General features: G+C 39.0%; 1 protein-coding gene across 1 annotated transcript in view; it reads right to left on the reverse strand.

Annotated features, from left to right (window-relative positions):
* The window catches only part of TMEM156 (transmembrane protein 156), a 35,050-nt gene that overhangs the window by 6,600 nt on the left and 9,940 nt on the right, over nucleotides 1-18,510 (reverse strand). Inside the window, exons 2-6 of the mRNA XM_054582195.1 lie at nucleotides 17,470-17,739; nucleotides 15,682-15,942; nucleotides 12,752-12,871; nucleotides 10,757-10,837; nucleotides 747-849 (exon numbers count right to left, since the gene is read on the reverse strand). Coding sequence (XP_054438170.1) covers nucleotides 747-849; nucleotides 10,757-10,837; nucleotides 12,752-12,871; nucleotides 15,682-15,942; nucleotides 17,470-17,739 — 835 coding nt within the window. The remainder of the gene's footprint in view (nucleotides 1-746; nucleotides 850-10,756; nucleotides 10,838-12,751; nucleotides 12,872-15,681; nucleotides 15,943-17,469; nucleotides 17,740-18,510) is intronic.

Consider the following 18,510-nt stretch of genomic DNA (forward strand, 5'->3'; position numbering starts at 1 on the left):
CATAACAGACCCTTTATTTAACTCTCCACAAATTATTCAATTTGAGTAAACCATCAGTTTCCTATTAGGACCTTGGCTGAGAACAACCCAAGTGTTACAAAGAGTAATGATCTAGCCTATCATCACCAAGCACAAACAGCTACAAATAAATGCTAGAGTCTCTTCTCTTCCCTGTTACTACTTTTATACCCCCTACAATAGCTACCAATTGTGTCTTTAACGTAACAGCTACTTAAGAAATACTCCTTGCATGAGTGAAAAAAATTTTCTAAGACACTTCTGGCCACAGTTTTGAATTCAAAATACATAGAAATCATGTGCACTAATCTAGAGCACCAGATGTTAAAATCAGAGATGTTTTTAATTTCAGTAACTGAGGGTCAGTGGGGAGTTCTGCTTTATAAATTTACAAACTCTTTTTTCTGTGCTCCAACTGAACAGTGATTGGCTGGCTGGAATTATGACTCAACCTCAGGAAACGGTGCCAAGGGATGAACTGGCAGCTCAGGGGCACATGTGGTTTCACAGACTAACAGATTAGTTTACTGGTCCTTCCTATACCTTGGAGAAAGAAGCAATTTTACTTCATGTCACCTCATTAATATGAACTGATTTTGCAAGTTCATCATTTTCTCACTCCTGCTCTCAGATAGAAAGGTAGGTTGAAGTATCCTTGACTTCCCTTGATCTCTTCACGTTTATAATGAATAAAGTCAAATCATCAATAAAGCCAAATGGTCACTCACCGCATATGCTGCTCCTGCTGAGGTATCATGGAAGGAACTTCGAGTTCTGGTATTGGAGAAAGCACTTTCTTGACCTGAGTGAAGGGGAGCCTCTGCTCAGCCCCTACTATTTAAGAAGAGCAGGTTCAGTCTATATGTGGTCAATAGAAATGCAAAACCAGACACAGGGTTTTCTAATACAGCAGGAGAACCAAGCCCTCCACCTAAAAAAGATTTTGGCAGCTTCCGCCATTCACTAAGTTTCCTGCCTACAACTCTAGTGCTTGTAAGCAGTTTCTGTCAACTCTATTTCTTCCCTTTCATTACTCCTCTGCTCCTGCTTCCTGCGGACAAGACCTGAAGCACAGTTAAGGAGCAAGGTAGAGAAAAAACATTTTTAATTACAATGTTAAGTAGCGAGAAACGGATTTTAGTTTGGAAACTGACTGCAAAGATGTCTTTCTATTGTATCTTGTTGAAACATCCCTTAAGAAGAATATTAATGACGTCCTTTATTTCAAGAAGCAAAGTTACAGATTAAGTGAATTCTGGTCTGTTTTTTTTGTTGGTTTTTTTTTTTTACTTATGACTCTGTGACTCTATCAAATTCTTCTAATATTATATTTGGCCGACTTCGAGGTAGAAGATGAAACTTCAGGTCCATGGCATCATGGTATCTCTTTTATTGAAGAGATACCATGCACTTCTAGTTTTTCTATTGAAACATGCGTTCTACAATACATAACGCATGTGGGTTTTGCTTCCCCAATGTCTCTGCTTTTTATCCAAAGCCCTGGAAATGGATGGAAATGAGGTGACCTATCATGTAAAGAAAAGTGGGTAGCTGCTTCTTAAGAAGAGAATTCAAAAAGGAGGATTTAAGTGTAATCAAGAATATAATGCTTCTTAAACAGAGACAGACTCATATATGACCACTACAGGAGGAGGTCAGGGGGTGGAGGGACTGAGCAAAAAGGAAAAAGGCCTCGTGGGCATGGACAACAGTGTGGTGACTGCTGGGGGGAGGGGGATAAAAGAGGGTTTAATGGTAATGAAAAAATATAATAACTTTAAAATATATGTATAATACCTCTTGTCCATGAAGATGATTAAACACTGGTATAGTTTACCAAAACATAAATACAGTCAAGCTTTCTCTCAGAATTTTATTCTTTTAATTAGAAGAAAAAACTTTTAATAAGGAAAAACTTAATTTTTGGGATTTAATTTTCCAAATAAGGAATACATTCACAAGATTGCAATTTTTAAACTATGAAGGGATAGTCAGTAAAATGTCTTCCTCTGACCCCAAACCCAGACCATCTCTTCCCACCACATTACGTACTTTTTTTTCTTCTCACCTCCCCCTGCCACCAGCAACCATGGTTATTCAGTGTTTGTGTATATTGGTAGATAGTAGATAGATAGATAAATAAATTTATACTTTTATAGCTGTGCATATGTTATTTTTGTCATTCTTTACACAATTCAGTGGCATACTATACACATTTACTTAAGGGTATATCTTAGAGATCTTTCCATGTAAGCTTTTTATCATTTCTTTTTACAGCTTCCTGCTATTGCATAGAATGGATCTATCATTATGTCTTTAAACAACCTCCTATTTATTTTTTTCATGTCTAATTTTTATTCTGGAATGTAAAGCTCTTTTGAATTAATGTAGAGTTGACATACAATATCGTATTAGTTTCAGACGTATAACATAGCAAGATTTCACATTTATATACCTTACAAAGTGATCACCACAAAAAGTGCACTATCCATCTGTCACTGCACAAAGTTGTTGTCATATTATTGATATTCCCTGGGCTAAACAGCCTCCTATTTAGATTGTGTGTAATCTTTTGATATTGTGAACACACTAGCAATAAACATTCTACATATGTCATTTCTCTCTCATGTAAGTAAATCTATAGGACAAATTCCTAGAGAAAGAACTGCTGGTTCAAAGGGCTTGTACATTTTAACTTTGATAGCCTGTTTACAGACATCCAAGTTGCTTCTGATGTGCATTAAAGCTTCAGAAGGAAACTACCATGCAAATAATTGTTTACAGAATTAGATTAAAATATTGAAAGAGCCTATCCATGAAACTAAATAATTATTGAAAAAAATTAACAGAGCTCTTTTAGTTGGAAAGCCAAATTGCTCACCATTTGCTTACTCATTTTGTGTGGTGATATTTTATAATAAGGTATAACATATTTTACTGTAAGAAGCTATTTTCTGTCCGACGATGACTAGTCCAAAGCAACTGTCTAGTGGGGTATTACTCTCCGTGACTTCTAGTATCCAAGGTCAGTCATCTAACTTACATGCTAATAGCAACACTTCTGAGAAATTGATAAAAAGGCAAAAAGCAAGATAGGTCATTTCAATAACTTCTTCAGAATAGTTAAAACAGGTGGAATTTTTCTTTTTGTTCCACACTGATAAATAGAGTTTTTTTTCAAATACTATTAATTCACCAGCACTAGTTAAGGCAGTAGTATCAGTCAGAAATATTTTAAAACATCACAGAAGTCTCATAATGAATTTGTCAAATCTCTGAACCAAACATTTCTTTGCCTTATTTTAAGAGCTTCAGAAGAGCCTAGAAAAAATTAAAAAGAACCCCGGTTGGAGTTTTGACCTGGCTGCTTCCAGTGAACAAAATGGGTTTCCATCAGTAGAAACTTTGATTAAAAATAAAACTCCATGCCTTATGTTCTCAAATAAAGCCTCTGTCACACTGCCCATGACAATGTCCAGGTTGCCCTGTGATAATCCTTTTCTTTTTCTGTTTTAAGATTTCTATCACTTTTCGAGGGTTTGTTTTTTTTTTAATAGCCGTGACATCTGGTCTCTAACCTCAATTCATCCTTCCAAGGTAATTTGTGATTCCCACAGAGCAACAGGAACTTACAAGGTGTTCCCTTCACTTTGTTCCTGGCGGTTTTCAGGTCAAAGAGAAGGTCCATCTCCCACAGGGAAGCCATGTCTAAAACTTCCTCCTCCTACCAGGCTCTCTTGGCTGCTAAAAGATTAGCCTCATCAATTTTTTTATCCTCTTATCTCCAAAACTACTTATTCAAACGATATTTTACTTGGTTATTACATTGGAAAGCCAAAATCGCTAAAAACAAAACAAAACAAGGGAGGCCTATTATTTATCTTTAGCTATTATTATTTTTAGCTATCATAGTTAGGTGTCCATACTATAGGGACCCTCTGTGACTGCTACTTCCCCAACAGTGAATTTATCCAATTTTGCTCTAATTGCTTATTTGTCTGCCTCCTTGGATACAAAGATTGTATTTTAGGCACGGTTTATTCCCCAAAAGCCCACTGGGAGCCTAACGCCTGATGGGTCCTCAGTAAAGACGTGTTGAATGTCATTTAACTTCTTTGAGCCTCATTTTCCCTAATAAGAGTGTGTGGGTAGAAGCACCACAGGCAATTGACTGGGGTGCCACCCAGGAATCGGGCGATAAGGAAAATAAGACTGTCCTCTGAGAGTAAATCTATCAAATCAACCCATAATCGGAGCAGAAACACATCGAGTCTTCTTCAGAAATAATTCCCCAGGCCAAAGCCTGTTCATTGTTAAAAGCGCTGTGTTACGCGGGCCAACCAGGCTACCGCTAGACCGGCGCGGGGCCGTGGGGGCGGGGTGGGGGGGGCGGGCAGGGGTGGGGGGCCGTGTCCCTCCAGCTCTGTCGGCAAAGGAATCCACTTTAAGACCTACCAAAACAAGATTTGGCTGTGATGTGACTTCCCATGTGGTCCTCTCTAAGGAGAGAGAACACATGTGCTTGCTGTCAGAAAGCTTTTGGTCCATATTTCTCTGAATGGCATTTCTCTGTGAATTAATACATTAGCCTCTGGTTTCATAGACCTATTGACAGGAGCGGGTTTATGCAATGGATCCTTCTTGGTGCGCCGCCGTTGCCCGAGGCTGAGCCCGCAGGCCTGAAGGCAGGCACTGGACCAGGTGAGGTCACCGACAGGAGGCGCCTGTGTGGCTCCACGTTCCGCAGCAGCCTGGCAGCCGCCGCCGCAGGGTCCTGGCCTCCCCGCACAAGTGTCGTGTTGTGTAAAAGTTCCGCAGTGGCTACCGACACCTCATGCACTGAGACCATTTCCCTGTGAGGCTGGCAAAGCTAGCGTGGCTGCCTTGCGCCTTGTGGAGGAACATAAAAGTACGGGTAAAATGAGATAATAAAGGTGTATTTTGATGTACTTTGAAAAATAAAAAATTTTATGAAGCACAACATAGTATCTTTACCAACATCCGTTTAAGCCCATCCAAGGGGTCTGCTCATAATGTGGTAGGACCCACGCATGTGCCGGGCAGCAGAAGGGTAAGAACAGCCAGCCTTGGAAATGACGACCTCCGGGCGTCCTTCCTCTCCTTCATACCTTGGGAGAGTCCACCATGACCCTTCATGGAGATAGTGGCAGTAAGTATCTAAACTGTTACCCACAAAGGACTTGGTTTCCTCCTAAGAGCTCCTCCAAAAATGAAGGAATGCAAGTTAATCTCCACAGATGACTGTGGTTAAGACAGATGTGGGAATTTCCAGGTTTAGTGATTCCATTCTCTAATCTGACTTCAAAAAACCTTCCAGCCTTCATGATTTCTTCTCATTGCCAAAGCAATGCAGAACTTTAATGTTGCTGTACACCTAACCTTTTCATCCCATAAAAACATTGGCACTTTTGTGCAAGCCCAAGATGGCTACTAGCCTTTCAGGGCTGATAGAACCAATTATGATAGCTTAAAATAGATGTTCATTATTCAAGGTGCCAACTCCCTACTATGTACAAAGCTCCATCTGTTATTATTAACATTGATCCTAAATCTACTCATCTGCTCCAAATCTGGCTAATGTGAAAGTCAAATGAAAATGGGAAAATAAACTAGTGCAAAATTATGTGGAATTAACTAAAGGGGGGAAAAAGTCCTTCAACAGACAGCTGCCAATATTCTGAGCCATTGACTCAGTTTCCAGTTCATTCACACTGCAGATATCCTTAGTACTCCAAGGAATGAAACTGATGAAGTGTTTAACCATTTTCCTTTCATTATATTGAATAGGCATTATCACAAATTATAATTTGGGTGGGGAGAGTACTCAAAGGTCTTTGCAGCAGCTGTTCCTTCAACATAGTCAATTTAGAGTTGTATTTTCTTAGTAAACATTTATTGGCCACCTACTATGTGTCCTTATGTGCACTATGCTGTGAGCTGGAGATGCAGTGATGAGTACTGTAAGATAGTATCCCTGACCTCAGGGAGCTACCTGGCTCATGAGGGAGACATCAATCAATAATAACACAGAAGTGTCAAATAGCAAAAGTAGTAACTGACACAGAGATATCTGCCATACTATGAAGGTGTGTAATAAGGGGAATTGACCTCATCTGGAAGGTCCAGGTGACTTCCTCGAGAAGATGTCCATTAAGCCAGGGTTGAAGTTTTCTAGACAAAGGCAGGGAGAGAGGAGGGAAGGTTTACAGAGGGCGGTGAGGGAGGCAGGATGGTTCAGGCAGGGAGAGTCTGCGGAGATGGAAAAAATGTTCACCTGCATATGTTTTATCATCGACTCTTTCATACCTGACATAAATGGCCGTCACATAAAGGCATTCAATGAACAAATAAACGGTATCACCCTATTCTGCCTGTAGATTCTTCACACTTACGAATTTCTTTCTGCTTGTAAAGTCACCCTCTGCATTTTGATCTATTCTGTAACCAGGCAGATGGCTATAACCTTTACTGTTTTATGAACTCAAATCTGTATTTTAAAAGTCATAAAGATCATAGTTCAGCAAGTAAAAATTGAATTTCCATGTTATCTTGCTTGGTTGCTAGACATCTGGCACCAGTAATTTATCTTCTCTTCTGCAGGCAACTGAAACCTGCTTAGTCTTTATTATACTGGCCATAATAAACATGTTGCAAACTGCGATTTTATAATTGCCATTAGTTTTGTTTTGGAGAGCAATACCAATTACTGGGCCATTCCCTTTTAGCCTGCACTAATTCTCTTTCACAATAAAATTCCACTTTCTTTCCTTCATTGTCACTACAAACTCACCTGCATTAACGGCAAAAGCATTTCAGTTGATGATGAAACGCTACTTTGTAGATGACTCACGTTGCCTCACACAGGCTTCGACAACCTTATGGAGGAAATGTGTCATCTCAGTTTCCAGTGTTAAATGTTAGAGAGCATGAAGAGGTTTGATCTGTGACTTGAACCAGCAGAGGTAAGCTCCCCAGTTCACCATGGCCTTAGGGGTGCTAGAAACTGCATCCATTGGACAGAACTGAGTTTGAGCCCCAACGCTGCTAGGACTGGGCCATGGGTCAGTTACTGAAACTCTTATAGCTTCTGTTTTCTCATCAGGAAAAAATGTGAGGTTCTTATGAAATGAAATTAAGTGATGTGTGTGGAATCACTGTGCATTTGGAAGATACTTAACAAGTTTTCATAGTTTAGTTGGTTTCTCTTCTCTTAAGGCAACTGAAATCTTAACTGTGGCACTGGCTCCGTGGGGGCAGGGTCTGTGTGGTAATATGCGCCACTCTGTCATTGACACTTAACATAATGCCTTGTGTGTAGTTCGTGTTTAATAGATTTTGGTTGAATATTTGAAGGTGAACGTGTCAAGTTTTTAAAATTTCAGCATGTTTCATGGACATAAAGGAGAGAGATGAAATGGCCCTCTTAAGTGACCTAGGAAGCAGGAATAAAGTGGGAGCTCTAATCCCAGAGACCTGGTGTTGCAGGTGTCTATTTGTTGGCTGTCCAGCCTTGTAGCCAGAAGGGCCGATATTCCCACACTCGGCTCCCTGGCCTATATTTGGTCAGTCAGATACTCCCCCTTGGGACTTCCAATCCTGGCAGAGATGCAAGACTGCCAGGTGGCCTACAGATAGCTTTGGAAGCTCAGAGAGAGAGTCCAGTGGTGGTGACACCAGCAGAGGCTTTGTCACCAAACCATTATTGTGGTGTGACTCTGGATGTATTTTTGGCTCTCTGGCCTCTCTTAACTCCTCTTTATTTTCCAAGCTCAGAGTCCCTAACTTTCCTCCTGCTTCTATGGGTTCCATATTGGTTTTCCAAAAAATTTCCTTTCTGCCAAGTCAGCCAAATTGGTTTCATTGTTTGCATCCAATGACTTGGGTCCTAGCCTATTGCCTCTGTCCCTGGCCTTGGTCTCCCATGCGGTCAACTCATTAAACATCATTTCTAGGGATACATGTCAAAGCTGCTTTTGCACATATCTCAAAATCTCTTCTTCAAGGTGGTCAGTGTTTTGCATCATTCTTTGATGATTTCTATAAAGTGTGTAATATGTTCTTTGATGAAGTAGAATTATGTTCCCTCTGATCATTCTTTGTCTATTTGCTTCACCTTTTCCAACCCCCAAGATTCATTTTTTTGTTCATCTGCTCTTTTTCCTCTATACACATTTCCTCTTAGGTTTTGTATGATTTAACAAGCTTTTATTGTCCATGAACTACTACATGCCCGATATTATGCTAGGGACATGCATCCAAAGGTAAATAAGACAGAATCATCAACTATGTGAAGAATAATAGTCAAATGAATAAAATGTGAAATAGATCAATACCAAAACAAGCAACATATGTCACTGTGCTCCTCAAAACTTGTGAGAAAATATGAGGGACATACAAAAGCTCGGGACTTGATTCTGTACATCTTATTCTTCTACAGCAACGAGACTCATTTAATTCCATCAGCGTTTGCTGTGCCTCCACTATGTGCCAGGCACTGTACAGTGCCAGGGTCTCCTTATTTCTCCCTTGTATTTCTGAGGGTGTAGGCCTATCTCTCTCCCTGCGTGTGCATGTGTAACAATGCTTACTTTGTAAAACATGGACAACTGGAGAGACATTCCGCACTATGCAGCCAGCGTCGACAGCAAGCTGCTCTGCGGAATGCGACTACAGTCACTGCCCTCTTTGAACTACAATTTTTTTTAACCCGTGTTACTACTTCTCCAGAGAATCATGCTGGCATGTTTTTTCCTTCCATTCTCACTACTGCCTATAATCCATCATTACAAAGAGAGGCCTTAAAAACGGCACTCAAGGGAGACGTTATTTCCTCTCCATTTCTCTCTTAGAAAGAGAAGCTTATAATGGGGGGAGGAAAAATTGCATTTAGGTCAAAGGAATATAAATAATGAGAAAGAACCTGCTTTTTATCCCCTTTAAGATGCTAAACCTCAAAAGGACTCCTTTTTAAAAAAGGGCCACCATCCCTTGGCATGCTCTACACATTCATATTATATGCCTGGTAATAAAGCCAGAGATTTTTAGTGAGGGCTATTAAAGGGAAAGGACGGCCGAGGCAGGTTTCTCTGGTGAAGGAAAATCACAGGCTCATAAATACGTCGTGCGAGGTTAGTCTTGTGGTTAGCGAGAACTTTAAATTTGTAATTCCCCTGATTACCTTTGTTGACAGGGGAACTATTGACTTTTCCTCAGACAAGGCTGCAGTGCCCAAAATTATGACTTGAAAAGAGAAAGGAATGGGATACCCTAAGGCAACCAAAAAAGCCCTACAGAGGCAGGTTAAAACGTTCCTGGTGCACAGATGTCAGGTGCATGTACTGTATAAGAGGGGACACCACTGTTCTCTCCCTTTGAAAATTAATTTTAAGCCCTGGCTCAGTTGGTCAGAGAGGCGTCCTGTACACCAAAAGCTTGTGGTTCAATCCCCAGTCAGGGCGCACACAGGAGGCAATCAATCTATGTTCCTCTCTCTCTCTCCCTTCCTCTCTCTCTAAAAGTAATGAAAAAATGTCCTCAGGTGAGGATTTAAAGAAGTAATTTTTGCCTTTGGAAACAATCCTGTGATTTTTATTTCATTAACCAAACAAAATTGTCACTGAGCACCCAAAATTTCCATTAGCTTTCCCCTACTTTAGCTAGTATCCAATGACTATTTAGCGAAGACTGATTAACCATAGGTTAATAATTTTGCTGCTAATGCTGAAAATAGAAAATCTAATTTAAAAAAAAAATAAAAGTGAGCTCTTTAGGTGCACCCAATCCAATTTTTCCTCCAGCTGAGGGGCTGAGTACCTGATAATTTAAATAGCTAGGGAAAGTCTCAGGAGCATAGAACCCAATGAAATGCCATGCAAATCTTCACATGGCTACAGATGCAGCAGGGGGTGGGGGTGGGGCCTCAAGATTTGTTCAATTTTCTTTCATGTTTGAAAACAGTTTACACACCAGACATGAAGTTTCTTTCTGTCACTTCTCACCCAGTACAAAGAAGCCTGCTTACTAGCTGTGCATGAGGAGCTGTAGGAATACCACTCATCATTCTGTGATTTTCAAAGACTCAAGGACAGTATTTTTCCCTGATAAAGAAAAGCCCTTTGCCCATGTCGGATTCTCCCTCTCTGTCTTTTTAAATATGATTCGATGGCTTAAATTCAGAAACAGGCTTTAGAGTTTGAAGAAGGAGATGGAGCCCCAGCATCTGGGCTAGCAGCCTCCTTGCTGTTCTCATTAGCATTCCCTGATTCCACTTCTGTTTTTCGAGAGAGGACAGGCGACTTTTTAATTGGGACTATTAGAAGCTCTCTTTACACAATGACACCCTCTGCTTAGTGAAGGCTCCAGCAGAAGTCATGTTCGCTCTGCAATTACTTCTTGCAACTCGGGAATAATGGTATCTTGTCTCATTTAAAAATAAATCTGAGACTTATTCCCAATTGCTTTTTCTTCTCTGCCTACCCACATGAATTTCTTCTTGCCAATTGAGCAAACTTTCCATTATTTAAGGAGGCAGTTTTGATTGTAACTGTCCCCTGATAATAAGACATATTAAACTAGGTATCATTTGCCCATCGTACCATTTTTGCAGATACAAGACTAATTTAAATGAGCACAGACCTCATGATCTTGAGTTTATATTGCAACAGTGAAGCTTTGGAATTTCCTAAGCAGTATTCTGTTTGCCTGTCACAGAACTCACCTGAAACAGCCCGCACATTCAATGTTGGAAGTTTCTCAGAATCACTCTTTCGTAAAAGAACAGATGGTTTGTATTTATGACCTATTCCAAGAAAAGAAATTAAATAGTTAGATGATAAACAAACACATTCTTAAAATATATTCCCCATGTTGATTCAAAGAATTACCAGGGAAAATGGGCCACTCACAACAGGGCCTGGAATGGCAACACACTCAGAGCTTTTCCTTAAGTTAGTTTTCATTAACAAATGCCGAGTCTTTCTAAAAACAGTGGCATCTCCTCTGCCATGAATGTCATTGTGCCGTCTCCTCTTAGGGAATGCCTGGTGCTTATATATAGAATGTTGTATTATTTATCTAAATATAGATATAATACACAGAATATTTAATGTATAGTTGGTATTTAATAATATTTAATGTCTTAAATGATGTGACATTTTCCATTACTGTATACGTGTGGATTTGTAAGGCAAGCCTTTGGAAGCTATGAGACCTGTCATGTAGCCCGATGTTCCTAAGAACCTAATGTCACTTCCCACTATTCGTCTCTTTCTAGACACATTTTCATTCTGGTTTCTCTATCTCCTTCTTAATATGTAATTATATGGGGGAAATGATTAAAAAACTCAAAACTAAGCACTATTTGCAAATAACATACATTTACTTAAAATAATATAATTTTCAAAACTAGAGAGACCCTGGGTCTTTATGCTGACATTTTATTAGCTGTATAACTTTGGACAAAAAAACTTAACCTCTCTGATGAGTTTTTTCATCTATAAAATAAAAATAATAGTACAGAACCTGTTTTCATACTTTGACAAAATCTTATGAAAATGATTATTCTACAAATATACAATATTATGATTAGTAACCAATGCATTAAGGGGTCTTATATACTAAGGTATCAACAACAAGACTTGATATGAAACTGTCCTCAGAAATATCTGCAACAAATACTTAGCTGAAAGAATTAATGGCACTTTCATTCAAACCTAGAGGCAACCATTTGTTTGGCCTGCTGAAATGACTAACAACAGCCTTGCCCAGTAAAGAACAGAAGAGCCTTGAGCAATAATCCAAGCATCACAATACCACCCTCCTTTATTGAGCATTACCATACACTAGACATTGTGTTAAATTTCTTATGTGATCTCTTTAGTTCAATCCTTACAACAGCCCTGGGTGGTAATGGTGATGAGCTTTGTTTTACAGAGGAGAAAGGGACACTCAGATACAATCAGCAACTGGCTCAAAGTCACACAACTTGTAAGTGGTAGTACTAGGATTCTAATATATCCACCTATCTCCAAAGTCTAATTTCCTTGTGATACATTTTTCTCTTGCCTTTACAAGACCAGTTCCTTTCGATCAGGCCTGATATTAAGCCAGCCGATGCGTGGGTACACACCAGATGGGTAGGTACACACCAGCAGGGCAGATATATGCTGGGGCACACACCAGTGGGGCCGCAGCAATATGAACAGTCAGTGTCCATCCTGGCAGGTGAGCATCGTATTCATTATTAAATATTTTTAATATTATCCCTATTATCCTGATTTCCAGTTCTACATTTTAACTTAGCCCAGCCACAAATCTACTCACACACTCATTTAAGACTGGCTCCTACTCACATTCATCACCTGGAGCTACTCTGCTCAAGATCTCCAACTCTGAAACTCTTTATCATCACTCTCTATTCCTCTGCCTCTCTTTTCCACTCAGCTCTTGCTCAAACATCAGTCCATCAACTGCTTTTGATTCACCCAGTCTTCTTTCTCCTCCTGTTCACTTGTCTGAGTAGGAAAAACATACATGATTCTTCTTGAATGCTGGCATTTGTTTTATTTATGCTTATACTCACTACTTATACACAGTATATACTCAATAAATGGTAAATTAAATTTTAAAAAGAAATTGAATCTATAGATAAGATTAGGAGTTCCTTAAACTAAATGGAATATCTGAAATGATGGATTTATTTCTCAATACTTACTCCGCCATTTCTGTCTTTGCCTATGGACTTCAAGTATTTTGTAGATAGTGAAGATGATCAAAAATACAAAAACTAATATTACTAAAGTATACCAAGTGATCTTCATTGAACAATAGAAATCTGCAAAGAAAAATATACTATAAACATATAATAAAATGATGCAACAGATAAGAGGCTATGTGGTGGTGTAGCTGGGTTCTACTACATATTCTGCCCTTAACCAAAAAGCTAAATAGTATATAACATCACTTTCTAGAGTAACTTGCTCTCCTGAATTTTTCCCTGATATTAAATGAGGAAAGTTGCTTGGATGGCTTCTAGGAATCCACTCTGGCCCAAAATTCTAGGGTTAATTTCACTTATGGATTATGCTGGTGTTAATTTCACTATCATTTCTATCACTAGGTTAAGACCACAATATAGCCAAGCAGCCAAAAATTATATCCTCAATCAACAAAGATGCCTTGCATATGAGGAGGATGGGGAAGATAGGGAAAGGCAGACAAAGAGAAAGGGCTAGGCTGAGGCAGAAGAGGTGAAAGAGGCCAGGGCAGGTGAAAAACCAGAACCCCTTTTCACAGAGGCTCTTGTGGCGATGATCAGAACAAATGCACGCATTAATTACACATGCAGTTATCCCAGCCTCTATATAATGAATATATAAGTAAAAACTTGTTCATTCAAATGACAGTGAGGTAACATGGGGAGGGTGGTCACCATCCCTCAATAGCTTAGCATGGTCTCCTTTAGTCCCATAAAGAAAACCTCATCATGTTTGAGACACAAGTGTCTACTGACTTTTTAAGCCATCCTCTGTCCCCTCTTCCTTGTACACAAAACACAGCCAATCCTTATTCAACTCAGCAAGATACATAACTTGTTTACATCCTTGGATGGCTGGCCTGTGGTGCTCCTTTCACAGGACCTCTGTCCACGGGCAAATGTTCATTACATAAGCAGTCAACATTCATTTAGAGAAGAGGCTGAGCAGAGAAAAGGGGAAAAGTTGCCTGGGATGGCAGCACTCGGCCTCCTCAGTATCGCTCCATGAGAGCCAGCTGCCAAACTTGCATTTCTCACTCAGCAAGATAAAAGCAGGCAGTTAATTGGAATAGAAGATTTGCAGTGCCAGCAAGAGTCAAGTTGGGTCCCATGACCAAGGTGTCACTGGGCACTGATCAAGCTAGGAAAAGAACCACGCATTCACCAACTTGATAACGCAAGAGCGGAATGTGCACAAGTGGGGCAAGGCCGGGCCATGTGTCTCCCCAGATCCATGCTGCCATCTTGGAGAGAACTAAGGGGAACCAGGCAAGAACCTGAAAAAAGTCTAAAGAGACAGTTTAAATTATTGTTTCAGAGTAAAGTTACCAGACTGGACTAAATTTAGCATCATCCCCTGGTGGATAGGGCTTTTAAAGAAGATCACATTAGTCTTTGCACATCAGAGGATAATACGAATAATTCTTGAATCTTCTACACAAGGCAAAAGGGATATAGTTTTTCCAGAATACAGGACTACCTATTTGTGCATCCCTGTTATCCTTCTGAATTATGAACCCAAGAAATTAACTACCATTTCACTCTGACTAGGATTTATGGATTTTCCCACTAACAAAAATAAATCCTCTTAAAATCATAATAGAAATGCTTCTTTTCCCTTTATGTTTGAGGAAATAAAAAATATAATTAAATGGATACATAAATGCACATTAAAATAAATGTTTTAGTATCTATAATCCAAACCTCATTATCTTTCAGAGTTTATCATAGTCACCTTCCCTGGGCAACCTTTCCAAAACCTACCTTCCAGCCTCACTCCTGAACCAGAGGGAATCGGCTTTCTCACATGCTCCCGATGCTCCACCCACACCCACACATTTTGAAATACCTCCCAAGCACAGAGGCTGTAGGGCCCTGGGCAAACTAACTCACAGGAGACATTTCTCCAAAATCATGTATTTTACTTTAAAAAATGCATACATATTATGTATTTTTGTTTGCTTTAAAATAAACATAAAATTAAAAAAAAATAGTTGCCTCAAAACTGAAGTCTTAGAGCACCATTCTAAAGCCATCTGAAAGGCTCTCACATGTCTAGACCCTCCGGAAGCACAGCAAATTGCTCTGCCATGGCACCTGTGGTGCTCAACGCACTTGCTTGGTTGCTTTACATCCATCTGTCTTCGTGTCTCCAATGTCTGGCACACTGCTTGGCATATGGCAGGCGCCCATTCAATGGCTATATTATAGATGCTCTTCAAGAGTAGGTATTGTGGGGGAAGTGAGGGTACACTGCTTAGTAGAAAAGAATCAGTTGTGGAAATTCAGAAGAGGGTGACTAGAAAGTTAATCAGCCTTAAACAGAACTAAAATATATGTAAGTTTTGTCTTTGGGGCTCCTATATTCCCCAGAAGTCATCCAGTAACCCAAAGTGCCTAATCTGGATGCTGCCTATCTTCTCGGCTTTACATCAAAAACCCCAATGAATCCAGACCTGGTTCTCAGCTCTAAGAGAAGACATGTTAAATCAATTCAAAATAAGATTTTAATAGCATACCACAATGTACATGGATATTTACATTTAAAAATAAATCTCACTCTTTCATACCCAAGTGTAGTAGTATGACTTCAAGCACAGCTAAAGGCATGTTCAAAATTTATCCTAGGGCAGAGCATCTTTCTAATGACCCTCAAACCACAACCCATAGATGCCTCTTCTGCCTCCAGGTATAGTTGGGACCCCATGAATGCACAAACTGAAAAACTGAAAAAATTGAAATGGAAAACAAAAGCAGAAAAAAGGCTAATACTTTTCCCGCCATACTATTTCATCAACAAAATTCTTCAACTATTTGACTTTCACTGAGGTTAATGTGATAGCCCTTATATGATTTCTCTTTTCCCTCTAATTTCCTTTCCAACTTACTTTTTACATCCACTTCTAGGTGCAAGGAAATGTGTGTACAATTATTTGGGTAATTCATGATTCTACAAGTATGGTTCATAGACTTTGCCTTGGTTGGATCTTCTTCCATGACTGCTGAACTTCTAGTGTTTGCTTTTAGATTACAGGTAATGTTATATTCCTCCATGCGGTCAACTGTAGGGGCTACAGTGAAGTTAAATTGTTGACAAGGTGAATGAAAATCATTTTCCTTTGCTTCCATGGATCCTCTCATGATAAGAACTATAGAGACATTAAGTAAATGTTATTCACAAAATAGTACATAGTGAAAAAACAATACAACTCAAAACTAAATCTCTTCTTTCCCACATAAAAAAAGAACCAAGAAGTTACTTGCATTAAAAGTAATGATTTACATTTTGTAAGACTGTGAAAACCAAGGGGCAGCAAGGTTGAAATAGATGAGAGCATCTCAAAGAAAACACAGATATTTCTATGACAATTTGTGGAACAGATCTTATTTTTCAAAATTGTCACAACAGTAGTTCTCATCCCATACTATACTGGTTTTCTAGGGCTGCCATCATGAAGTACCATAAACTGGGTTGTTTAAGCAACAGAAATTTATTGTCTCACAGTTCTAGAGGATAGACTTTCAAGATTAAGGTGCTGGCCAAGATGCTTCTCTCTGAGGGCTATAAGGGTAAGGTGTGTTCCATGCCTCCCTGTTGACTTCTGGGGATTGCTGGGAATCTTGGGGTCCCCTGGCTTGTATAACTATCACTCTGATCTCTGCCTTTAACTACACCTGGAACTCTCCCTCTGTGCCTATGTCCACATTCCTGCTTTCTAAAAGGACACCATGCGTATTGGATTAGGGGGTAACCCTGCTGACTTCATCTTAACTAATTATATTGGCAACAACCCTGTGTTCAAATATCACATTCTGAGATATAGAAATATACTAGTGAACAAAGACAAAGTCCTTACTATCAAGAGATTCATTGGATAGTTAGACAAGTAAAATGACAACTCATATGCAGTGGATAAATGTTAAGCAGAAGTACCATATTTTGCCATGTATAATGTGCTACCGTGTATACTGCACACCCACAGTTTTGGCCCAAACTTTAATTTTTTAATTCAATTATTTATTTATTTATACTTAGACATTTTCTTTTGTATTATAAAGGAATTTTAACATGTATTTTGAACATATTATGGTACAAGAAATTTTATGTAACAAATAATAACAAAACACAAGAACAGATGTAAGATACAAGAAATTTTATGTACTGGTAACAACTTAGTACTACCCATGTATAAGGTACATCCTTATTTTCCCCTCAAAAATTTGGACAAAAAGTATGCATTATACATGGCAAAATATGGGTAGTTACAAATGTATCAAGAATTCAATGACTCTTTTAGAGAATCAAAGTGTAATTTTTTTTTACTATGAAAACCTAGAAGTTTATTTAGAATTTTTTAAATTCATATTTTTAAATTCCTTTCTTTAAATTCAGTGCCTTTGGAAAAAAGCATGTTAAATAATTTTTAACCATTAAATGAATGTGAATTACAGTGGTATTTTGATATATTTTCAGAATAGATACTTTATTTTTAATAAATCAAAACACAAGAACAAGTAATATCCCAAAGCCCTGCAAGTCTCTCATCAAGAACTGCCCATGGGCATGTTCCAATGCCAGTGGACTCAAAATTATAATATATTATTAATATCTTTCATAACAGAGTAATGTCATTTATCCTCAATAAATTTTATTCTCACTCTCCCTTTGCATTTACCTTTGGATGTTTGTTCCTGAGAAATAAAATCCTTGTTCCCTTCGGACTCACAAACCAAACACAAGGAGCACATTGTAAATTCACTGGTGATGTCTTGGCACATCCTGGTGAAGTTCTGAAAGTTCGAGTGATTTAGAAATATTCTCATTATGGTCTCAGTTTCCCTTACTGGTTCCAGAAAAGTCACAAGAGAAAAGTTTAAGGAAGAGAGTGAATAGGTGAGATTAGGTTGTAAACGTACTTCCAGACATGATAACTCCAGTATGTTCCCTATAAAGGAAAAAAAAAAAACACAACAACTTCCTTTACTATGAAATTTTGAATTTTGGTCATTCAAATAAGTACACAATAAAAGCTCCGAGTTTTTCTTAGGCAGATTCAGTTCATTTTAGCTTACCAATGACAAGACTTGGTTTTTACATGAATTAACAGTAGTTACCTCATTTAAATATTCCTTTTTAAGATTTATCAACATTCCATATTAATTTTCAGCCAACAGTCCTTGTAGAGAAGTGCTTGGAAATCCTAGCATTTTAACTATTCTCTCTCCTGGGAAAGTTTTAGTAGACAAACTTAGGTTCTCTGAATTTGTCTGTGCTACACTAGATGTTCAAGTCAATTGCATGGAGTAGAACAGGGAATAAAAACATGAATGGTATCTCTATTATAATGTTTCCGGGGGCTGTGCAACAAGTTACTACAACCTTGGTGGCTTGAAACAAGAAATTCATTCTTTTAACATTCTGCAGGCCAGAAGTTTAACACCAGTTTTACTAGTCTGAAATCTAGGTGTCTGCAAGACTGCGCTCCCTCGGGAGGGCCTAGAGAAGAGTCTCTTCTTTGCCCCTCTTCCAGCTTTTGGTGGCTGCTGGCATTCCTTGGCTTGTGGCTGTATCACTCCAAACTTAGCCAGTGTGGCCACATTGCCTTCTCCTCGGTGTCAAATCTCCCTGTGCCACTCTCTTATAAGAACACTTGTGATTGGATTTAGGGTTCACTCAGACGTTGCAGGATAATCTTCCCATCTCAAGACCCTTAACT

The sequence above is a fragment of the Pteronotus mesoamericanus genome, unplaced genomic scaffold (genome assembly GCF_021234165.1).
Source record: "Pteronotus mesoamericanus isolate MK-2021 breed Mesoamerican mustached bat unplaced genomic scaffold, CSHL_Meso_final contig_68, whole genome shotgun sequence".
Taxonomy (NCBI): Eukaryota; Metazoa; Chordata; class Mammalia; order Chiroptera; family Mormoopidae; genus Pteronotus; species Pteronotus mesoamericanus.